The sequence below is a fragment of the Perca fluviatilis genome, chromosome 13 (genome assembly GCF_010015445.1).
Source record: "Perca fluviatilis chromosome 13, GENO_Pfluv_1.0, whole genome shotgun sequence".
NCBI classification, from domain to species: Eukaryota; Metazoa; Chordata; class Actinopteri; order Perciformes; family Percidae; genus Perca; species Perca fluviatilis.
Genome location: NC_053124.1, coordinates 11806359 through 11830981, shown reverse-complemented (window position 1 = coordinate 11830981; position 24623 = coordinate 11806359). Strand labels below are relative to the sequence as shown.

Genomic DNA, 24623 nt, shown 5'->3' with positions numbered 1-24623 from the left:
TAACTCGCCATCAGGGAGGGGATCCAGCCCCCACAGCAGACCCATCGACTTGGCCATGGACACAGGTAGCACAGACAGAAGCCAAGTCACTGAAACAAAACAGAAGGACTCAACATTGAACTGCACAAGTGCATTGTGCAGCAGTTTATGGCACCTCGTTAATCCAATGGTGGGTGAGTAGAGACACACCCACCTTCTAGTGTGTGTTCAAGAAGTGAAGAAGAACGCACACCCTTTTTTTTTCAATTGTTTTTTATTGCAGAGTGTGTATACACAGCATTTCAAGTGAAAGTGTATCAATTATGTTCAGCCCACCACATTATTTATGCAGCAATATTTCCCTGTTTTTGTTTTTATTAAACCTTTTAAGTTCATATAAAGTACAATATGTGACCACAGAGTTCAAAGTAAATGCCCAGATACTGCTAAGCACGAAGCAATACTTTGAAAAGATGTATTTCAGCTATGACCACATCTTTCATTTCTTTGATCTTTTATTACTAATTCACAGAATAGCCTCTTTTTACTCTTTCTCTCAGACTATAATACACATTTCTACAGAAATTACAAAAATAAAACATCACATGAACCGCACTAAACATGCACACTGTAGTACTACAGTACTTAGTACCTGGCAGCTGACAAGGGCATTTACACATTTTATGCAGAATTCACTGCATCTCCTTCAAAATAGATTAAAATTTAAAAAATGTCTTCATCGCTTTGTCTTTTTACACTTTACAAACAGTTCCTCTGAGATAAATACTTCCTTTTGTCTGTTTTGAATCAGTCGTTCACTTCAGCACAGAAACTATGGATTTTGAGTAAGGTGCAAGATGTCCGAGCATTGCAAATAAATATTTTGCCGAAATAAAAACGTTAATTGTAATCAACAGTCATACTCGATATAACTACACCTGTGAATGTGACATTTGTGAGTTATCTGAGATGTAGGACGTGACTAAAACAAGAGGGAGAGATGGCGAAAAGGTACAGTATCGTCCCTTTTAAATGAAAGGCACATAGGATTGAAAACCCTTCACATTCCTACTAAACAAAACTACACTCGTCACTTGTCGAACGTGCAGCTGCAGAAGCCAAACACAAAAGTTCTTAGTGAGCCTCTTTGTTTGTGGTGATCTCTTGGGATTCTTTGAAACTGGAAAAGAGAAACAAATCAAACTTCCTCTTCAGCCCGTTAATCTTTACAACCGAAATTCACAGCTTAAATAAAAGGAAAAATGGTGAAGTCACAGCTGCAGAAAACTCACAAGCAAAAATGATCCCTTTGGACTAATGCAACATTTCCTATATAATATATGTTAAATGTATCTGCTCAGTGTAGAGGCAGCAGCACTGAATTTAAAGTTGAATACATCAGTTCTTTCATCTTTCTTCATTTCCGAGTTGTCTTTGTGTTGCATTAAAAAAAAAAATATCATGGCTGCAGCTTCATCACTCAGACACATCAGGCAAAATTAGCAGCTGGCAAAAACCTACGAAGGAGGCTGTGACTGGTGAAATGCAACTCTGTGAAGTGTAGCGAAGGCAGACGGCTGACAGAGATGTCGCTCCGATGGCTGTCGCTGTGTTTCCACAGCAACGACGACGGGAGGGAGGTTTGGATGATCACATTTCTGCATCCGGAGAATCGGTAAGTCCTAAAGCGAGAGCTTCCTCTGGGGTCAGACCGCTCTTCAGAGTCCGCCTCACTGTGAGGAGAGGAGAGGAGGAAGGAGGGGGGAGAGGAGAGGAGAGGAGAGGAGAGGGGAGAGGAGAGGAGAGGAGAGGAGAGGATTCGTTATCACAGGGTCATCTGCTGTGCTAAAAGTGATGGTGTGTTCCAGTTCCATACTACATACTAACAACGAGTCATAGTTTACAGTTTTTGCAGTTAGTATACAAGAAATGAACATACTTATTTATACCAACTGTTTTACAATGAACGGTATACTTGCTCTCTTGTGAACTTTGAAACTGTGACTTTAAAATGCTATTGCCAATTACAGTCTCCCCAAACACACCTGTGACTGCTCTGACCGTGCTACGTTCAAGTCTCACCTTATCTCACCCTTACCCCCTCATTTCCACCAACTGCGGTACGGCTGCAGACCGTCTCCGTCTCCGTCTGCGTGTCGGCTCCGTGCTCCGCCGTCCTTCAATACCCACCAGGTCCGGATTTGTTGCGGCCGTGACTGACAGCTGTAGTCACGAGCACCCACGAGATCTCGCGAATTCACGTAGAATAGAACCACAAAACCAACAACATTTTGTTTCCATCCAGAGGGGAAACAGCTCTGTGCAGTGTTTTCAAGGTGTAGTGCAGGGAAATATGATCCGCCGTGAGCACGGTGTATTTTAGTTGGAAAATTAACCGGATATTTATTTTGTTTCTGTGCTCGACTTCCTGTCTGAATTGTGCTGAATTGCTGCGAAGCTCTCCGGCGTCCGGCAAAAATAGAAGCTCTGCGTTATCTCCTCCGGAGGGCTGCGGGTCGCTGAAGCTGGGACGGAGTCGGAACGCAGCCGTTCCGCAGTCAGTGGAAATACACACATTGACTTTTAACGGAAACCTTTTGACTCCGCCGCCGTTCCAGAGCGGATCCGCAGACGTTCCACAGTTGGTGGAAACTGGGGGTAATGTCTGGTTTAATGTCCAGCGCTACTCTGTACTATTATTGTGTTTTGGTAAGTTCTCTTTTACTTACTCATAATCAAAATGTTATTCCAGCAATTTAGTATTGCACTTTTATAAAGTTGGGGGTCTTGTTATAGACGGTTTAGAAAGTATGGGCAAAAGTAATACAGCAGAGGCAGAGATATCAAGACCTCTATCTCCAGAAAACATCAGTTCCTACAATTCCTATAATGCTAAAACTAATATTGTATTTGATCAAGCCCTCCGTGCCTAACTAATCCTTCACTTCTTCATGCCTTTGGGATCTTATTTTCTGTCTCGAGCCCATCAACAGCACATTAAAAAAAATCAAAGCTTTAAAAGTTAAGTCTGCATACTGACAGTTTTGAATATACTTTATCTTGCAGTGGGAACACACAACATAAGCAAAACCTGCTTGGAATTAGTATGTGGTATGGATTTGGGACAAAAGTTAAGCATTCAGGTCGTACATGACTTGCGGTTGGCCCTGGACCTCCTCCTCTCTCTGGGCTGGGCTCTGGTTCCAGGACCCTGAGTGGCCGACCTCACTATACGCTCCATGATCTCGTCTGCGTCAGCGTCCTCTCCACACATCTGAGTGTCCTCCACGGGTGGGGTCCATGCTGGCATACTGCGACCTGAAAACATCGAGCAGAATGACAAATGCGTGAACAAAGAAACCCTTTATAGTGCCGTGGCTCTGGTTTTCAGGTCTCTGTGTGACCCTGTAAGGGACTTCCTGTCAGCCTCACCTCCCCTTCCAGGCCGGGATCTTGTCCGTGTACGAAGCCCTGGCACCCCGCTGGCCTCCTTGTCGCCGCCGCTGAGGCTGGTTCTCAGCACGGCTTTCATGTGCTCATGCTCTTCAGCGTCCTCAGTGTGGCCCAGACCCTGAGAACGCTCGCTCTCCTGGCTGCCACTAGGGGCGCTGTTGCTAACGCTGGAACCATACCGACCACACTGATGGGGAGAGACAGAATGAAAGAGAATAAGAATTTGGCAGCTTGTATTTGAAGTATTTTTCAATCAAGGAAAAATCCAACCTGTGAAGATTATGATGCCTATTCTACTTTATTGACTGATCCATTCAGATGTTAAAATCAGTGAAAAGGAAAACTTTGAGGTAAAGTAGTTCAGTCAGGGTTAGTGGTTTCATGCACAAACACACACACACGCACAAACACACACACACGCACACACGCACACGCACACACACACACACACACACACACACATGCCCTTATGCTGATACCTCACTCTCCTCTTCCTCATCAGACTACAGGGGAAAGAAAGAGTGAAAGTCAAAGAAAATGAAGAATAAAAGCAACTGTACATTTTGTTAAGAGAGTTACAAGTATATAGAGTTTCAGTGTGCCTTTGTGTAAGGGATTCTGTGTGTGTGTGTGTGTGTGTGTGTGTGTGTGTGTGTGTGTGTGTGTGTGTGTGTGTGTGTGTGTGTGTGTGTGTGTGTGTGTGTGTGTGATGCTCACAGGAGCGTTGACGTCTATGATCATCTTTCCTCTGGTCTTGTTGCGTTCGCGGTGGTCGGCTCGTTTCTGTTTCTGCTGCAGCACACGGTCTCGAGTGGTCCGGTACTCCAGCGCAAACTCGCTGAGGATTTTACTGAACCTGTGGACGCTGACCTCTCTCACACTGTAGGCCGGATGGCCGAGGAACAACAGGAAGGAATGGAACCTGGGAGAAGGAGGGGGAGGAGGGGAGAGCAAGAATGGGAACATTTAATTTTCCTAAAAGTCCTTTTTTCCAGCTGTAATGCCTGTTTATAATTGTTAGAGGTCGGTGTAATTTAGGCTGTTTAAGATTTATTCCAAAATTTTTACTACACACTAGGAATTTGACACTTTCATTACTATTCTACATATGAGTAAATGTAATTTTACAAGTTAAAATTGTTTTCAGATATTATATTTTCAGTACTCCATTAAACAAATCACATAATATAAGTAGCTAGTTAAATAAATAAATAAGCATTTTATTCTGATCATATCACTACTTGACGATAACTAGCAGCTAAAAAATAATGACTAGTGGAATGTCATAGTCCAGTCAGTCTATATATACTGAGACATCAACATTTTTATTAGGAGAGACGGTTGTGAGGGGAACCACCTGTTGATGATCCTGCGGTGAACAATCTTGAGAATGATAATCCTCTCAGCGCAGTCTTTGAGGAAGTCAGACATTTTCTGCTTCAGCTGGGGCTTCATCTCATGCTTGGCGATCACCTTCAGGTGGTCCCATGAGGCTTTGCAGCGCCGCTCCATCTGACACAGGTTCTCCTGCAGCTGGTCGAAATCCACCTGACAGAAGAGGGGTTGACGCATAAGGTACTTTAATCCTAAACAAAATGTAGCAAGTCCTTTTTGGAACTGCACTGCTTCCCTCTACACTAGCTACACTGTGAAACACCATACAGGATCCTGAACCTAATCTTCTATCATTAACGTAATGTAAATATAAATTATTTATTAATTTCAAGTTAACAACTTCAAATTGACTTTTCATTTCTAGACAATTTCAGAACTTATAAAAGTGAGTTATTTCGCTTTGAAATGATGATTTCAAGGAAAATACTACTGAGTGTTCACTAAGAAGCATGATAAGCATATTGGCAGATGTCCCAGCATGCATTGTTTAGAGGGCTAAATCTCTCCACAGACTTTTTTTTTTGTAGCTTGAAAGAAACTACACTAAACTACACAATATGTCATTGAAACATGCAGTTTCTTTACTACATGTTTAGTTGGTTGTTTCCTAATGAAAACAATGCTAATCATGAGGATTGGACTGTAACGTATCAGTTTGACTAGACAGTTGTTGATTGAACTTAATATCTATTGAGTTGGGTAGAGAAGGCAGCACGGGAAGTTATGTTTAATTAGAACCAGCTTGAAAAGCGTTCCCAATTTAGGAATGCAAAATTAGTACGTCTACAAGCTTTTTATTAGTGGGTGCGGAGCGTACTTTTGCAGATCGCGTGATGGCTCCGATCTCGGAGTAGAGGTCGGTGCTCTGAGGGAAGTTGTCCACCACAGCAGAGCAGGCGTGATGCAGCAGAGACTGCTTATGAACCGTGTCCTTCACCTCTGGAACCTTCTCCAAATAAGTCAGCTCGAAGCCTTTAGCCTGGACACACAACCAAAGAAATAGTGATTGAGCAAAGAATACGTCTGGAGTACTATTATGAGGTACATGTGTTCTCACCATATTATAGTAGCTACTGTACACTCACCTAAAGGATTATTAGGAACACCCTACTAATACCGTATTTGACCCCCTTTCACCTTCACTACTGCCTTAATTCTTCGAGGCATTGATTCAACAAGGTGCTGGAAACATTCTTTAGAAATGTTGGCCCATATTGAGAGGACAGCATCTTGCAGTTGATGGAGATTTGTGGGATGCACATCCAGGGCATGAAGCTCCTGTACCACCACATCCCAAAGATGTTCTATTGGGTTGAAATCTGGTGACTGTGGGGGCCATTTTAGTACAGTGAACTCATTGTCATGTTCAAGAAACCAATTTGAAATGATTCAAGCTTTGTGACATGGTGCATTATCCTGCTGGGAGTAGCCATCAGAGGATGGCTACATGGTGGTCATAAAGGGATAGACATGGTCAGAAACAATGCTCAGGTAGGCTGTGGCATTTAAATGATGCCCAGTTGGTACTAAGCAGCCTAAAGTGTGCCAAGAAAACATCCCCCACACCATTACACCACAACCAGCAGCCTGCCCAGTGGTAACAAGGCATGACAGATCCATGTTCTCATTCTGTTTACGCCGAATTCTGACTCCATCTGAATGTCTCAACAGAAATCGAGACTCATCAGATCAGGCAACATTTTTCCAGTCTTCCACTGTCCAATTTTGGTGAGCTCGTGCAAATTGTAGCCTCATTTTGCTATTTTTAGTGGAGATGAGTGGTACCCGGTGAGGTCTTCTGCTGGTGTAGCCCATCCGCCTCAAGGTTGTGCGTGTTGTGGCTTCACAAATGCTTTTCTGCATACCTCGGTTGTAACGAGTGGTTATTTGAGTCAAAGTTGATCTTCTATCAGCTGGAATCAGTCGGCCCATTCTCCTCTGACCTCTAGCATCAACAAGGCATTTTCGCCCCCCAGGACTGCAGCATCCTGGATGTTTTTACTTTTTCAGACCATTCTTTTTAAACCCTAGAAATGGTTGTGCGTGAAAATCCCAGGAACTGAGCAGATTGTGAAATACTCAAACCAGGCCGTCTGGCACCAACAACCATGCCACGCTCAAAGTTGCTTAGATCACCTTTCGTTCCCATTCTGACATTCAGTTTGGAGTTCAGGAGATTGTCTAGACCTGGACCACACCTCTAAATGCATTGAAGCAGCTGCCATGTGATTGGTTGATTAGATAATTTCATTAACGTGAAATTTAACAGGTGTTCCTAATAATCCTTTAGGTGAGTGTATGTGATGTAATTTTTTATCTACAAATGAAAGGCTTGGAAAACAGTAAAAACGCTGATTATCTCTCTACAATTACCACAAACTACTGCTACAAAGAAAAAGAAGCTTGTCATTATGACCCGGTGTGATGAACCGGTAATGGTCATGACTCACGTTGGTGCCATTGAGGAAGTTTCCGATAGAGAGCAGTGTGGCGAGGATGTAGCGCAGAGTTTTGTTCTTCTCCAGCTGTTCCATACCCTCCTTCAGATCCTGCAGCGGCTCTGCAACTTCCTGAGAGGAGGAAAACACACACATCATTAGTTGAGTCAATTAAGACTCCCCAAAAACATGTGCTTCTTTAGTCGGCAGTTATAAAAAGTGGTGAACAGGTGCACCTCGTCTCCCACCGCAAATCATCTGCACTTGTTTGAGGTCATGAGAGGTTGTTTAAAGGCCGCCGTCTCGGTCAGGCTTCGCTACCAAGCATGCTTTTGATTACATGAAGCGTTTGTTATTGTGCGGCAGGCTTCTCTTGTGTGCGTGTGTTTGTGTGCCTGCACGGTATGTTGCCCTCCATTAAGCCTCCCACTACCACACTGTCCCACAAAGTCGAGTCGGGAATGTCGCTCTGCCGAACGTGCGGTCAGGAATCCTGCCTTTCATGGAGATGAAAGACGACTGCATCCTGCGGAAAGCCGTAAAATTTACAGGACAGAAACGGAGGGGCGGCGTGTTTTTCATTCTCTGGGTTTTGACTTTGAACTTCTCCTCCTGGATGCATTCTTTCACCCGGGTAAAACAAGGTGTGCCAGAGGACGGCGAGTTGCTGCTAATAAGCGTGCATATTTTGTGATGATGTAACTATGTTGATGATTTGCGGATGTTGTTTGTACTAAAAAAAAGGATGTTACTGGTTGTCTTACTGGCATAAGACACACACACACACACACACACACACACACACACACACACACATACACACAGAGACACACACACACACACACACACACGCTTTGCACATTTACTTAAACCTTTATAGTGCAGAGTTCATTTGGCTTTGTATGTCAGTTTCTGCTTTAATAAAGCCACATTCACTTGCTCAGTATGGCTTTAAATGTGTGTTTGGTTTGGCTTTCCCTCCTCTACATTTTTCTCGACATGTTTTTACAAACCTTCTGGGTTGCCTCGTAGTCCATCTTGAAGGCCCAGAGTTGGAGTCGGGCAGAGAGCTCGCTGATGGAGGACAGAGTGAGGAGGAACTGCTCTGCTGAGCCCAGCGGGACATCAGGGTTGGCCAGCTGGGCCTCCTGGATCTTCTGCTTCTCCTCCTCTGTAGGGATCATCGTCAGGATTTTCTAAGGGCAGGGACAGAGTGGGATAAGCAGTATATGGGTGACAGGTGTCATTTAGAAGATGAAGGATTTGGGGAGTTTAAAACATGTACATCACATTATTGCAAGTTTGGGTTTTGCTTGTTTTATGCTGGTTCATGATGATGTTTCCTCACCTCATGCTTTAATTGCATTTTACATTAAATCTGTGTGTGTGTGTGTGTGTGTGTGTGTGGGGGTGGTGGAGGTGACATTGTCTCTGTTTTTAGAATTTGAGTTGCATGACCTTTGAATGAAAAATGTTATACAAATAAAGATTGATTGATTGATTGACTTTCTTCCCGTTCACTATTGTCTGTATCTCTCACCTCTATGCCCTCCTTGTTAAGCGCGTACTCATCAAAGTTAAGGATGGCCGTCTTGATAGTGCGAGGAGGAGGCAGCACCGTCAGACCGATGTTGATGGCGTTACTCCTCTTGGAATCCAAAACGATGATCTCCTGACGCTTGCCGTCTGCTGCTGTTTTCTAGGACACGAAAATACAGAGAGGGTCTGTGTGGTCTGCTTTATGGGCCTGTAAGGATTAAAGGGATCATCCCTCCGGCTACATTGACTGCAGCTGTGGGAACTATATGTGAGTAGGAGCAGGAAATACCATGATAGTTAACACTATATGATGTGTGTTTATGTGGGGTTTTGCATAAGTCTGCAGTCACAATGCACCGTATGTGAACATATGACCTCAGCAGCACTTGAGGCCATAGTAAGCTATTAATGGAAGGAAGTCGTAATGTGTCAGCACATAAAAGGGTAACAGAGTAGGTGCTAAAACCTTGTTACTGCCACTATGAAGTTATATACTCACCATACGGAGACTGGGAGACTTACACAACAGTGCAACTCTGGCACTATTGAGTTGTTACATCATGATATGTGAGACTAACGTCATATTTAAAGCATACTTTCAGTGATCAAAATATGTATATCTAACTATATATTTCACATTTATATTTAAGTATTTTATAGAAATACCTTAACATACTCGTTGTTGATGGGATGGAAAGTGTTCTGTGAAATATAAAATAGAGCTAAAGGCAAAATATTAAAGATTTCATTTTGAACCCTTGCGCTAATGGGATGATGTTTCTGTTGGGCAGATGAATCAGACAGGGTAATACTGGTAAGAGCTCAAAAGGAGAAAACTTTAAAAAGAGCTTAAAAAACTAACAAAGACTGGTGGTAACTAAGGAATACACGTAACCAAATTTTACCAACCAAGTAGATGAAAATGGTTTGAACCATGCAATATCTAATCTTTAATATCTAAAACACATACTTAACATTCTGATGAGTAAGGTTAGATAACCATAGAACTGAAAGAAGGGAACAAAGGATAGTCCACTAAAGCAATATCAGTTCTGCTCTGACCTTTGATTGCTTTAACATTCCTCATTAACTGACAGCTTTGCTTGAGCTGTTTCGATACTATAGCTGCAGACCACCATCATACTGTCACATTACGTGTAAACCAGAAGTTGCGGTTCAGAATCAGGGGCTTCGAAGTTCAAAGTGTGAGAGGCCTGGTTTCAGCTCCCTGTCTTAGCGGACCATACTTTTCTTATTTAGAGGCTTTGTGAGAATTATGTAGGATTCAAACCTGCCATGTTTGATCAGGATCAGAACACTAGTGACCTCGCTTAACCCTTAAAACATCAACTTTCAAGTTCTGGAGATAAATGACACCCAACCCCACGGGCGGTGTGGCTGGCAAAAGCAAAGTTTTTGTGATAAAGCACCAGCCAAATTGCACAGTGTATGTGCATTCACATTAGACTGGGTAAACCCAGCCCGATCTGCCGGTGATTTGATTTCGCCCTGCAGCTCAGGCTGGAAACCTGTACGTTTATCTCTCCTGCTTCCGTTACAAATTTGCGGGGACCAATCACAAACTGGCTTATCCACCTGGCGCGCTATCGGCGGGTTTAACATGATTCAACAAGCCGGCCACCGAAGCGTAGGAATCCATGGCAGCAACCCGTTGATGCCACTGTCGCTGCTACGTCACCCGTTGGTCTGATTGGTTGATGGACTATCATACTACATTTGAACTATGCCCGTTGATCACGCCTCATTGTGCAGTAGAAAAATGTCATGACAAAATAAAAAAGGGACATGACTCCTGCCAAACTTCTGTAGCTGAGTAGCTGGTAAGACTTTACATGTGTTGCATACCTAATGAGGTGACCAGAAAACATGGCTGTCTCTCCCCTAATCAGTAACAAAAATGTCAGATTTTTAATCTGGCATGGTGGCAAATTAAAAATGTAATCAAACTGTTCAGTCCATCATGTGGGATGTAAGATGAATGAACAAATAAATGAATAATAATAATTCATAATTAATAATAGCTGGGTTAGTCAATGCATACAGGTACATTCAGTATCATACAATGAGAAATGTCTCTGAAGCTGGTTCAGGCATTGGTTGTTTACCTTTGTAACTGGTATTTCCTTTGATTTCGACTCAAACAGGTGTTCCAGTTTGGCTGTGTCCATTTTCACTGGTTCCAGTTTGGACCAGAACGAGTCTCCACTCCGCTTATAATCCTTGTACTGAGAGTCTGTGGGACGCACCTAATCACAAACAGCAGAAATGGACTGAATTAGGTGGAGAGATGTGTTGGACTCACATTTCCTGCAATAAAAGCACTCTTGATCTGCAAGGAACTTCTGTCCAACCAGCAATGCAGGCCAAATACTTCTGACAAACCAGAACGATAATATGACCTAATATGACCTCAAGACACAGAGACAGTGATACACGTAGCCTGTCTGCTTATCAATCAGCCTGTCACTGTTTATCAGTCCCTCCAGAAAAACGTGATTATGCGATCGCATAATTCAATGCATAATCAGGCAAAAATCAAATAATCAGCCAAATATTTATGCGGGGGCTGCATTTTTTCAAATATGCCGCACTTTCGCCGCGTAAATTGCCGATTTCCGTGCAAAATATGCGGGGCTTGCATGATTTCATAATCCCCATAACATTCATAATGTTGCGTTTACTTCACACAAGAGCAGCCATTTTCCCCTGTTGCCATGGGAACGTTATGAAGTAAAGTAATTACGCGACGTGAACATCGTCGAAAAGCAGGGTGTTGGGGGAATCACTTCTTTTTCTCTTTTGCAAGTTCCCGCAATTTTCGCAAGTTCCCGCAATTTCATTGCATAAAATTGCATAAATATCCCGCATTGTCCATCGCATTTTTTAAGAAAACGTGCTGCATAATCAAGGATTTTTGCCCACAACTATCACCCCAAAAAGGACTGGAAGGACTGGTTTATATAGAAAGATCAGTTATTGAAATTAAGAAAATTTAAATGATGGCATATCAAATCTTTGAAGAAGAAGATCATCTTCTGGATAAATGATGTGTAACACTGGATAAAAAGTGGGATAGCTTTTCCCGAATGATGGAAATGGTATTTGTATCTTGACTCACCTCGCTCCAGAAGAGCCTGATTGTCTTCTTCTTCTTGTTGAAGAGAGGAGGCTCCGGGGGAGGAGGCACTGGAATTGAGGCACTAAAGGAAGGGGGAGGAGGAGGCCTCATAATTCCAATCAAGGGAGGGGGTGGGGGGCAGCTGCCTAGCATGGGTGGGGGCGGAGGGAAGCGGAGGATGCAGGGTGGAGGAGGCGGCGGGGGCGGGAGGTCACTGCATTCTCCCATCAAAACAGCATCCAGAATGTCTTTGTCATCTTCCTCCGTCAGGTCGGTGAAGTTAATGTCCCCGATGCGCAGCTCCCGAGGGCTGGCCAGGAGCTGGTCCCAGATCGTGTCCGATTCCTTTTTGGGTGGGGGAGGAGGGGGCTCGTTGGCTGGGACATCCAGGTGAGGGGGGGTCGAAACGAGGTCCTTGATCAAGTCTCCAAACCGCTCGGCGAACGGTCGGATGGTCCCGTGGTGCTCGGATTTCTCAGCCTCCTGCTCACTGCCCAGTTGCACGTCAGCATCCTTCCGGCTTTCTTTGTCCTCCCCCTCTCCTTTCTCTTTCTCTTTTTCCTTCTCCACGTCCTCCTCTTCCTCCTCCTCATCACTGGGCTTCTTGTCCTGGGAGTACAGCATGTCCAGCATGAAGAGCTTGCTGTTGAGGAGTTTGCTGCACTGCTCGTTCACCTCTGCCTCCTTGAAGCCTGAGAAGGAAAGTTGATGGGGTTGAGAGGAGAGAGATGTAAGAAAGAGTGCACATTAAAATAGTTATTAGTATAATGTTTTTTGGGGATGTGAAGGGAGTTTTTTTTTACTTTATCCGAAAACATAACATTGACCATGTAATCAGGGATATCTTGGTTTGGGCTTGAGAGATAAAATTTTAAACAGCAAGCCTGCAACATAAACTGGAGGTGTGGTGTTTGAAAGAAGTGGGAATTTAGGAGATGGGAGGGGTCTATTGAAAGAGGCTATTGAGTTGTGTTATGGTAACTGTTGGTTTTGGAGCTTGACCTTTATGAATTGTCATGTGTTTTTTCCTCCGTCTCCGTATTTTCGCAAAACTTTACCCTTTTTCTTTTATGGCCCAGCATACAGTGCCCCAACTCTAAAACCTGACTGACACTTCTCTGGGCTGCATCTGGGCACGAGCACAAAGGTCACTCCGAGACATTCCTGTTGCTATTTCTTTTATACTTGTAAGCAGTATGTTTAAGTTTGTTTTTCGTTTCGAGTTGAATTAAGCAAAACCTTGCTTGACACACGATGTTGAGATTTGGGAGGTGTGCCCGTCGAGTCCTGTGCGAGCCTCCGCCCATGGCTTTATACAATAGACTGTTGGTCTTGACTTAAAGGTCCCATGACATGGTGCTCTTTGGATGCTTTTATATAGGCCTTAGTGGTCCCCTAATACTGTATCTGAAGTCTCTTTTCCGAAATTCAGCCTTGGTGCAGAATTACAGCCACTAGAGCCAGTCCTACAATGAGCTTTCCTTAGGATGTGCCATTTCTGTGTCTGTAGCTATTGAGGAGGAGAGAGGGGGGGCAAGGTGGAGGGTGGGGGTGTGGCTTTGACCAACTGCCACTGTGCTCATTTGAAAGCTATGATGTCTCTCTCTCATGGGTGGGCCAAATTCTCTGGGCGGGCAAAGCAGAGAAAGGGGAGGTAACCTTGCTCCTTATGATCTCATAAGGAGGAGATTCCAGATCGGCCCATCTGAGCTTTCATTTTCTCAAAGGCAGAACAGGATACCCAGGGCTCGGTTTACACCTATCGCCATTTCTAGCCACTGGGGGACCATAGGCAGGGTGGGGGAACGCATATTAATGTTAAAAAAAACCTCATAAAGTGATGGGACCTTTAAAGTTAGGTTCACTGTTCACTGTTTCTCACCAAAATGCAGTGTTACATCCAAGTCTGCTACTGCAAACTGGCAGCAGAATGACACCGACTCATAAAGACATTGCCAGATAGCATTACCAGTGGTTAAATATTTCACGGTGTAACTTAAAACATGACTTCACTGGTGTTAAAGTATGAACTAATTCTGTATATGTCAGAAGCAACTTGCTGACTTAAAACTTGGAAATGTATACTTTTGTAATGTAAACTTTGTTATTTCATAATGCAGTACCCAACTACCCACCATTCTGATTGCTCCCCCTCTCCTCTCTCTCCAGAGTGCTGCTGGCAGAGGAGATGCTGGAGGCCGAGCAGTTGTCCTTCTCATTCACTTCCTCATTCTGTCGTTCTTTGTCGCTCAGGATGCCGCTATCCTCCTCCGCCTCCTCTTTCTCCTTCTTCGGTTCCTGCTCACACTCCTCGTCTTCCTCCTCCCTGTCTGCCGCTGCTTCCTCCTGTACTTCCTCCGGCACTTCCTCCTCTTTTTGTTCTTCCTCCTCTTCAGCGGTGGCCTCTTTTTCCTCTGTTTCTAGACTGGCACTGGAGTCATCGGCCTCTCCTGTCACCAAAAGCATCAGTGTTACTTTATTCTCTAAGATGCCCATTTACTATCTGCAATGAAATACAGTTTGGCATGTGACATGGCTGTCTTTGATTTCTGCACATGGGACACCCCCATATCGACACAAATTCACACGTACTTAATAAGACAAACAAAAACACACACCCATACACTAATGTAAACAGTACGGCAGGTAACAGAAAGCCAGGTTGTTGCAGGACCAGGATATGAACAGGAAATGAAGAATTAAGTTCCTGTTTATGTCACACATACAAACACGCAACTCCACAGTACAGTCCAGGCAGTGATGCAGGCGGGGTTAGAATAACAGGACACGGTGAGGCCTCATATACTCGCCTAAGTGAGCTACAGTACCTCCGCTCGTGGCTGTGCATGCACTCAGTCCCAAAACAAGGCTTTTTTCTTACACAAGATGTTTTGGCATTACACGTTCAAAAAGGTCTTTCAAAAACCCATTTGACCCTTTCACCCATATCCTCTCTGTGTTTTTTTTTTCCTTCTACCCCCCTGATGGTGTCCCCTCCTCTCCCTCAGTATATTTTCCCCCAATTCATCTCCCTTCTCCTTCTTTTGCTCACGCCAGCATGCTAATGTGAACGGCAGGCTGCAACCTGAAACAATTTAGGGTTAAGAATGATTGCTTTGGGGAGCACTCTTGGGACTTGAACTCACAACCTTTTGGTTTTAATTATAAGTCCCTAAAGTATTAACCAGTCAGAGTCATACAACTACTCCGAAAGCTTTAACACACCTAACCATAAAGTTCTAATCCTTTAAAGACAAACTCAAATTCTTTCAACAATAACTATTGAATGTATTTATATATATAAAGGAAACAATGCATGTATGCAATCCAGGGTTTTATGCAATTTTATTTCATCGATATTAGCCCTGACAGAAATCGTTCATCCAAATACTTTTACAAAACAATCTATGGTCATTTTCATTTGACAGCAGATCAGTTTAAAATATCACATGAAATAATGGAACAAAACCACGAGAGGCTGCAAAACTCCAACTCTTCAGTAAGTTAAGCAAATTGGTTTCCTGTGCCCTGCAGTGTCTACTGCTGTTTACTCAGATGACTTACAGTGTGCGCAGCATGAAATCAGATTGCGGTTTAAATTATAATTGGCTGACTTCCTTTTTAAACAGGAGTTTGTTTGGCATCACTGTAAATAGATACACCAGTTACACCTCTACTGATGTATTTTTGCAAAGTAGCTACTCACGGAGTGTTTGTTTTACTGTTACCACGGTAACCACAAATGTCGCAAAATCAACCCTGACTGAAAGGATTCTGACTTTAAATTGTGTTAAATTCAATCTTCTACCACCATTATTAATTATAAGACCAAAAAATGTTTCCCAGTTAACCCCATTCAATTCATTTTATTTTTTTTTAAATAGTGGTAGTAGTGCTAACAGTATTAACAGGAGAAACTGTCGTAATCCTAGTAGTATAAGCCATAGTAATACTGAATACACGAAACATAATAGATGGCATTTGGCTACAGTATTGTAATTAAATCATCTACACCAACAGGAGATGTTGTTAAATTTTACAAGACTATGTTTAGTTGACTTGATGTCAGTTTTGCGCCTCGTCGCCTAAGCATTTTTGACTTGTTAATAACTCACATCCCCACAGAGACACCATGTTATTAGTAAATACTGTGCGTAGTGTGTCGACATGTGACAGCTACTCCATCATACAGTATTCTCAGTTGTCCTACCAGTCTCGGAGGGTGTGTAGGCGGTGGCGGGGGTCCCGGCTTCGAGGTCGGCCTCTGCGTCCTCCTGGGAGGCGAAGGAGGACGGGGTGCTGCTGCGCGATGACGAGGGCCAGGCCTCCGCGGGTTCAAAGTTCAGGTTGAGGTCAGGGCGAGTCCTCGACACCCGGACGTGCTCCCTCTCGTACTCCTCCGCCGCCAGACGCTCCACGTTCTTATACCTGAGAGAGAGGGAGAGAGGATCAGAGGAGGCAGGAAGCAAAAATAGAGTCAGAGTCATAGAGACAATGCACCTTCTGTCTTGCCTTTCTCAGCACTGCTGCTCTCAGTTTTGGTCTTTGCCAAATTGCCCTCTACTAAACCACGCTGACGATTTACTTGAATTCATCAGAAACTTCCAACCTTCTACATATGTTTCCTTTAAAAACACTCATGCCACCTCTTCACTCTATAAGCCCACTTCACTCCTCTACCTTGCCCCATTTGTCGCCGACAAAGCATTCACAAACGCATTCATCACTCGATTCCTGCAGTCAAGAGTTCCACCATCCTGCTGTCCTCTCCTCTCCTCTCCTGTCTAGCTAAATGCTCAGTTATAGCCAGCAGTCCAAATATGCAACCAGAGGGAGTTTGGAAAAGAAGAGACTGTGTTAGGGAGGAGGGTGGAGAGGAAAGGAGAGCGACAGGAGAGTGGGAGAGATGGGGAGAAGGTAATGTTAGTTTGGCTGCTGAAAGGCCAAACATCAGACGTGAATCAGAGTAAACCTGTTCAAGATGTGCCTCGATCAGCTCTCCTGCCTTGTATTTTTCCCTTCTCTTCCTGTCCTCTCTCTTTCACCCCATACCAAAACTTTACCACTCAACTTGCCAGCCAGAACCGAGATTTAAAGCACTAAGTCTCTCTCTCCCTCTCTCTCTCTCTCTCTCTCTCTCTCTCTCTAACCCCTCCTGTTTCCCACCATACCATGAATGTGTGGAGCTTCTGTTCCGAGTTCATTAGCATCAGGCCACTTCAGACGTCTGAAGAAACTGGATAACAATACGTGTGTGTGTGTTAGTGTGTGTGTGTGTATGTGTGTGTGCATGTGATTAAGAATAATAAAGAGGGAGTGAGTCAGCTGCGTGTTGTATGCTTCAACTTGAACCAAAAAACCTTCAATATGCTGTATGTCTTAAAACACTTAGAAAACAAAAAGGAGTTCAGCGATTGGCACATGTGCGCTAACGTGGAGGGGGCGGGATTTCTGACTTATACTGCAGCCTACCACCAGGGGGCGATCGGGATGTTTTGGCTTCGCTTAAACAGTCTATGCATCAACCCCTGATTTAGACCAAGAGTCCACAGCCATGCTAGCGGCTCTGTGAGGCTATATGTACGGTAAAGGTGCTGTGAGCTAAATGCAAGGCGATATGGCAAAAATCTAATATTACGATATTTTTGACAACATACCTCAATGTCGATATTGTGGCGATATTGTGTAGTTTAGTGTGACTATTGATGCTTTCACAAAATATTAACACAATGAGTTTTGATAAATAATCACCAATAATGTGGATACAATGACTAAGTGGGTAAAGGCAAATAATAGAAAAGCTAGAACAGTAAGTTCAGAAAATGACATCACTCTACTGTAATGCAGCCTCTAAAACCAGGAAAAGACCACTGTCATATCACGATATTACGATATCCAAAATCTAAATCAATATCTAGTGTCATATATCGATGTCGATATAATATCGATATATTGCCCAGCTCTAGTACTAACTACAACATCAGCATGCTAACATGTGTAGCAGGTGTGATGTTTACCATGCTCACCATCTTAGTTTGGTGTGTTAGCATGATAACATTTGCTAATTAGCACTTTACAACTAGCAACTAAGCAATTAGCAACACATAGTACGAATGAGGCTGATGGGAATAATAGATTTGCAGGTATTTGATCATAAGCCAAAGTTCCAGGGAGGAAAAAAAATAAGTTCAGTGGCTTTAACAAACCAAAAATATTTGCGACATGCTTCAGGAATCCAGTTTTAGTCCAACTCTTGTATGTACGCCATTAACGATGTTCTTTGGACTCAGTTGTCTGTCATTTAGGCCATCATATTTCATGCAATTCCTTTCTGTCCAGGTGTTACAGTGCTGTATCTTGTCAGACAGATGCGTACCTCAGGGAGGTGAGCTGGGGGGAAAAAACTCATATTTTCCTAATAACCGTGAAATACACCATAAATACATCAACCTCTCCAGTGGATACATCTCCCACATGCTCACTCAGCAGCTCTTCTCCTTTTCTGTCTTAAATATCTGTCCACCTCTGTCTGTCTTGTGCTTGAGTTCTCCGCAAGTTGCTGAATCAAACTCAAGTCTTGCTTTTGCTCTATCGCCCTTCATTTCTTTCAGCTCTGAAACTCTGTATTATTGTATAAACGGTGCTTTAAATTGAGGCTGAAAGAGGTCTGAGCCTACGGGAAAAGCTACAGCACTTGGCACAATACATAAAGCTATTGTTTTCTAATTGTTTTCAGGTTAAAAAGGTTGAACTGGACCACTAGGTATATACAGTATATGGCTGCATCGAGTATGATCAGTTCAGAATCTGATCGTGACCTCACAATACCCTCTTGAGTAAATCTCTTGTTTCCTGTGATTCCCATTCGCACAAAAACATAGATTTATTAGCCTCATGAAAATTCTTTGTGTGCCTTTAAACGTACGTGTGCTTGAGTAAAATGTGTGTCTGTGTATGTGCACGTGCCCTGAGTGTGAAAAAAGCTTGACCAATCCTGAAATCTGTTTTTCTCACAGCAATGCAGCCAAAACAATTAAGCCGTTGGCAGAGCGCGGCACTTAAAACACGGCTCCTTAAGAAAAGAGAAAACAGGCAGACAGACCAAAGAGAACCGGTCCGTCCCCCACTCTCTAACCTTTTTAACCTGAAAACAATTACTGAGCTTCCCAAACCACAGGCTGAAACATATTCCCTGCGGGTTCAGCTGCTCTGTGCGTGTGTGTTGTTTTGATTTAGTGCACACCCTTACCTCTCCTCCCGCGCAAGCCTGGCCTCTTCCATTTTATCCACATAGTCGCGGCTGTGAGAGACACACAGACAGAACATTTTAAAAAACAAATAATCTTACCCTACACCAGTGTGGGCCTCTGTAGACCTGCCAGTGTGAATATGAAATATTTGCACATCATGCGTGCAAACAGTAAAGGTATTGGTGCAACCCATAATTCCATATTTTCTTCTTATCATTTTGTACTGTAAAATCATCCTTACCATACACTTAATCGTTTTCTAAATATATCATATTCAGATATTTTCATTTATATATTTTTGCACTAGCAATTTACATTTTACATTTTTTTTATTTGTACAAATATCAAAGTGTAAAAATGACAAGTTGTGGTGGAGGCTTATTTGCAGGACTGTTTCTTGGCGGAGTGCAGTGACTTCCGGGAATTGATTTCTAGGTTATCTATATTCTAATCTCAAAATGCATACTGTAGGGCTGGGCTCTTTAAAAGCCAGCGATGCCTCACCTGTGCTTGTTCCTCTCCTCTCTCTCTATCCTCTGCAGTCTCTCCTCTCTCTCCACACGGCGGCGCTCTCGCTCGGCCGCCAGAGATTCCTGGTGTTGTCGGTAAGAGGAGGACAGAAGACCTCCCAAAGCAGGCCTGAAGGAGAGAGAGAGAGAGAGAGAGAGAGAGAGAGAGATAAGTTTGATTACACCACTGCACAGTGCTGTGATTCTCAAGCAACATTTGAGATTTGTAAATCGCTCTACATCAACACTGTGATATTAACCATGTACAAAGGATTTTGATGATGTTCCTTAATAAATGCATCATCTGCTAGTTTTTCCTGAACTATTTTAATCTGCTGCACCATTGTGATGCAAGATGACGGTAAACAGCTAAATATGTTCGTGAACATAACCCATAACACATTCTCCTTGCATAAACAAAACTTCTATATGTGTAAGTATGTATGTAAGCAACACGCCATAAACTATGTTTTAATGACTGTATTCTCCATGGAGGTAACAGGAGCAGCTTCGTAACTGGGGAACCAGAGAGCTGAGATCACGTCATCACCATTAATGCACCACATGGCTGCACACAGTCCACACTTGTTACAGTGTCGGCTTTTTGAACACATGAATATGTACTTGTATGTGAACATGTTTACAGTACACAAGTGTGTATTTTAAGAATGTTTTCGTGTGCGTGTGCAGGCACATTGGTGCAGTCCTCTCACCTGGAGCTGGTGGGCGTACTCGGGGTGCTGTGAGAGGAGTTGGACAGGAGACCTCCATTCCTGGGTGAGAGAAAGGGGTGAGAAAATGGGTGACAGTGAGTGACCTCTCCAGTCACCCAGTTACACGACACCACATCAACCAGTGCCAAAGCTGGTGGCGAGGTACGAATGTGACACCTTGTTACATAACAAGTATGCTATTGGAGCAACACCAGAGTGAACCTAATTCATCACGGCTGTGGTGTTTATTCCCTTATGTTTCTGGAAAATCCAGACCGGGTGTCTCTCCTCGCTTACCTCATCTGAAAAGACACTTATTATCAATATATTTACCTTGACGAGTCATTTAGCAAGTGTTAGCAGGCAACAATTTTCTTTTTTAAGCTATTGGTATGTACGTTTTTGGTATAACACACAAAATAACAGAGGTAAAATATAGTAAATATGCACTATCTACCATAACAGGCTATATATAGGTATGGTATACTTCATATGGAATACAGTTCTATCCAACAAGAAAGAATTCTTACGCAGCAATACAGTGAATGGAGAAAGTAGAGCTGAGAAAATGCATCTTTCCACTAAAGGAATCATACTAAGAAGCAAGGAGAGACTATACAGATATACTAGTGCTGCTGTTCTTGAAAAGAAGGGAAAAGCTGTGGCTCTGGGAAACATAGTGCAGACAAGTGCAGACTATCCACGCATTGACAGATTTAAGAACAAGAGATGTGAAAGAACAAATAGGTGATAATAAGAGAGTTGACAGGCTGAAGGTGAAAAGCCGTGCAGTCAAAGAAGTGAAAAGAACTGGTGAAAAGTGGGAGGTGATGAATAACAAAAAGTGGTGCAAGGAGACCCAGGCTGGTGTGAGGATAAAAGCCCAAAACGGAAGTGGAAATTGAAAAAGGAAAAGTGGAACGCTGAAGAGCGGCAAGGAAAGCTTTCTGTGCTTCTTGCACTCATGGGAGATTGAGTTGTGTTTGTCCGTCTGACCTGGGAGATGTCGTTTTGGGTGACTCCTCACTGGGTTTGGGCGGAGCCGGGGGCGACGGCTCCTCATCGAGGTCATAGGAGAAGAGGTGGAAGGGTGAGTGGGGCATGTAGGGCAGGTGCTCGGGGGAGAGACGGGAGCTGCCGCGTGATGGCGGGCTGACCTCCTTGGTCGCCGGGACAGTGACGATGGACCTCTTCCTTGCCAGCAGCGTGGCCAGAAGGGAGGGTGGGGCTGGGGGGCTGAGAGGGGAGGAGACGGGAGGAGAGAAGGTTGGGGTAGAGGGGGAGTGGAGGGTGGGTGGTGGAGGTGGTTCAGGTCGATTCCTCTGCTCCGACTCTTTTACGTTCTCCTTTCTGGAAGTGATGGTGATGGACTGGACGGTTGTTCGGCGAACTATAGTTGGAAGATGTCTGGCCGGGCTAGGAACAGAGGAATGGATTGAGAGGAATAAAAGGATGAAACGGCGCAAATGAAAGAGAAGTTGTACAATATGCACCCCACTGGAGGCGTAACCAAGTACATAGGCCACAAGGAGATCAAACCAACCAGATTTACAACTGAAAACAGCGACAAAAGAGACATGTAATAGCTTTGTGGCTTTATATATAGACACCTTAGCTATTTCCATGTTACCACTATGTCCTAAAATACCTGAGGGTGGTCAGTTTAGACACTGTATCAGCCCCCTCCTGCTCATCTGAATCAGACTCAGTCACTGGAGTCTCCTCTTCCTCCTCATCCTCTATCCCATCCTCACATTCCTCCTCTCTGTAGAGGCGGGGAGGGAGGGGATGGTGGAATATTTAAGGGTAGGATTGAGGGAGAGAAGACGCAATACATATATGATAAGCATGCACATGGAAATCACCACTGAAGAAAATAAAGAGATGGAACAGAGGAAAAGGATGAAGATGATGAGATTGATGTGGAAATAATGCTTACAGCTGCACTATCAAACCAAGCAAACATTAAAGACGCTCAAAGACAACAAACAAGGACAGGACAGTCATAAAACTGAGATAAAGTGATAGAAAAACAAATGGATTAGGACGAGAGAACACAACACTGAAAGCGGGGAAAAAGGGTGATGAATGTTTACCATTACACACACACACACACTCCATGCCTCCAGTTAGGAAGTTTGACATGCACACATAGACCAAAAATGATGACAAGGAAGAGGGAAAGGAATGCTAAGAGGAGAATAAGCCATGGCTGAAGAGCTGACTTGAGATCAGTGTCACCAAACAGTTTTGTCTAGTGAAACCAGATGAGCCTTGTTGCCGAATCAACGTGTGCTGCCAGGTGTCGTTCCACAAGACTTGAGCCATGTGTGTGTGTGTGTGTGTGTGTGTGTGTGTGTGTGTGTGTGTGTGTGTGTGTGTGTGTGTGTGTGACGAATGGGACGGCCAATAAAATGTGTTTTTTTTTCCTGTGTGTGCATGCATAATATGAAGCAGTCTCTGACAAAAACAACTTTCACCCATCACTTAATTCAATAAACCACTATGCAAGTGGGTCATACAACTACCGGTATGTACGCTTTAAAGCTACGTTGTGTAAGAATTTCTCCCATCTAGCGGTGAAATTGTATATGACAACCAACTGAATATTACTTTCTAGCCCCTCCCATTCCGAGCGCGTTTTAACTCCTACGGTGGCCGTTACTATTCCAAGAAGTACGACTTTGTCTGTGAGTGTTCCTTCCAGTGTAATAATAGCTTTACGTTTTCGTTATTTTGGTACCATTTCATTGCTAACATCAGCTATCAGGTTCCCAAATGAATGCAAGCTAATGTTAGTAAAGTATCAGCGCGATCCTCCATCTTCAACAGGCTTTCAAATCTGCCGGCAGATCGAGTAATCTCCCCCTGGCATTCGTCACGGTGCCACGGAGTGTAAAAGCGCAAAAGGTGGAGGTATGTCCCTCTTTGGCTAATGTATTTTAAAGATGGAGGCGCTACATGGCGGCCGTCATTGGAGCGACTCGCTCGTATGTATTCTGAATGATTCTGAATGGCAGATTCTGCGCTTACGAGAATACTTTGATTAGTTGGTGGAAGTAATTACACATGAATGAGCACGTATTTGTGAAAAAACAAAGGGTTTTTTGCTGAGAATCAACTCAAAACATTACACAATGGAGCTTTAAGATACAAATGTGTCCTAGAATGCACCCTTACATACAACCGCCATTTTAATACTAGTGTAAGCATGGGACATAATCATGTTACGCCCTGACAGGATAAAGAGATGAAGGGAGGAGGCCATAGAGAGGAAATATTTACCTGTGGTAAACAGCTACAGTACAGCCGGCACAAAAAATTCCCCTTTTTGTGCATACACACACAGCGCTGAAATAACGTGTAAGCTCAAACCCTGAAGGCTCGTGCAGCTGCTGAGAACTTTTTTTTATTTCTTTAAGTGGAGCACAAGTCTGCACCAGTGTAGATTAAAAACCCCACTGAGAGTGCTTTATGTGACATGAGACACACTGGGAGCTGTGAACGGCATGGAGGTGAGGAGCAGCGGTAGGAAAGCATGGGCAGAGGGCCACAGAGATCAGCAGGTCAGGTTTTTGAGAGACCTTTTGAACTTACATGGATGGGAGGAAACCTGACAGTGCTCTGGAGCAGAAAGTGTTGGTACAAGACGGTCAGAACTTGTCCATTAGGCTCAGTTAAGACATGTGCGTGACTAAATATTTGGCACCAATCATTCATACCTGCTAATAAAACCAACCCCTTTAGGACACATTTTTTTGAATCAACATGAAACTTGTTAACTCTGACACTCCTTCATCTTCCTCCTCCTCTCACCTGTCACTCATGTCCCCAGGTCTCTGTCCATTGAAAGGCTGGAAGCCGTCTCTCTGTGGGGACGCGGGGCTGCAGGGGGACGCCTGACCGGATCGCCCAAGAGAGGCCCTGCGGCTCCGCCTTCTCTCCAGCCCACGCTTTTTGTCCCCGCCCCCAAGGCTGACTCGTCGGCGGTCCCGGCGTCCCGTTGGTGGAGGCTGGCTGTCATCGTCACCGTCTTCATGCCGCAGGGTCATCTGGGGGAAAAGTTGATTGGGTGTGAAGTGGGAGCGGTGACAGGTGCTTTACACAGGGCAATTTAGTATAAAGCAAATGTACTATAAATACTGTATGGAGTGTCAATAACTAGCTGAAATCTGATCCTTAATAAAAGCCAAGTATCAGCTTGCAAT

At 43.8% G+C, this 24623-nt stretch overlaps 1 protein-coding gene across 5 annotated transcripts in view; it reads right to left on the bottom strand.

Moving 5' to 3' along the window:
- Positions 1-240: 240 nt before the first annotated feature.
- fhod3a (formin homology 2 domain containing 3a) overlaps positions 241-24623 on the bottom strand; it is a 69314-nt gene continuing 44931 nt past the window's right edge. The window contains exons 10-30 of one of the 5 annotated variants that reach the window (XM_039820471.1): positions 24232-24467; positions 24013-24039; positions 22064-22180; positions 21412-21831; positions 20416-20475; positions 19698-19832; positions 19193-19243; positions 16154-16371; positions 14079-14393; positions 11944-12635; positions 10931-11071; positions 8806-8964; positions 8279-8461; positions 7278-7397; positions 5645-5806; positions 4790-4980; positions 4150-4354; positions 3912-3935; positions 3412-3619; positions 3130-3297; positions 241-1712 (exon numbers count right to left, since the gene is read on the bottom strand). In XM_039820471.1, the coding sequence (XP_039676405.1) occupies positions 1630-1712; positions 3130-3297; positions 3412-3619; positions 3912-3935; positions 4150-4354; positions 4790-4980; positions 5645-5806; positions 7278-7397; positions 8279-8461; positions 8806-8964; positions 10931-11071; positions 11944-12635; positions 14079-14393; positions 16154-16371; positions 19193-19243; positions 19698-19832; positions 20416-20475; positions 21412-21831; positions 22064-22180; positions 24013-24039; positions 24232-24467 (3915 nt within the window). In that variant the 3' untranslated portion in view covers positions 241-1629. The remainder of the gene's footprint in view (positions 1713-3129; positions 3298-3411; positions 3620-3911; positions 3936-4149; positions 4355-4789; positions 4981-5644; positions 5807-7277; positions 7398-8278; positions 8462-8805; positions 8965-10930; positions 11072-11943; positions 12636-14078; positions 14394-16153; positions 16372-19192; positions 19244-19697; positions 19833-20415; positions 20476-21411; positions 21832-22063; positions 22181-24012; positions 24040-24231; positions 24468-24623) is intronic. The other 4 variants (XM_039820472.1, XM_039820473.1, XM_039820474.1 and 1 more) reach the window with 4 other exon arrangements.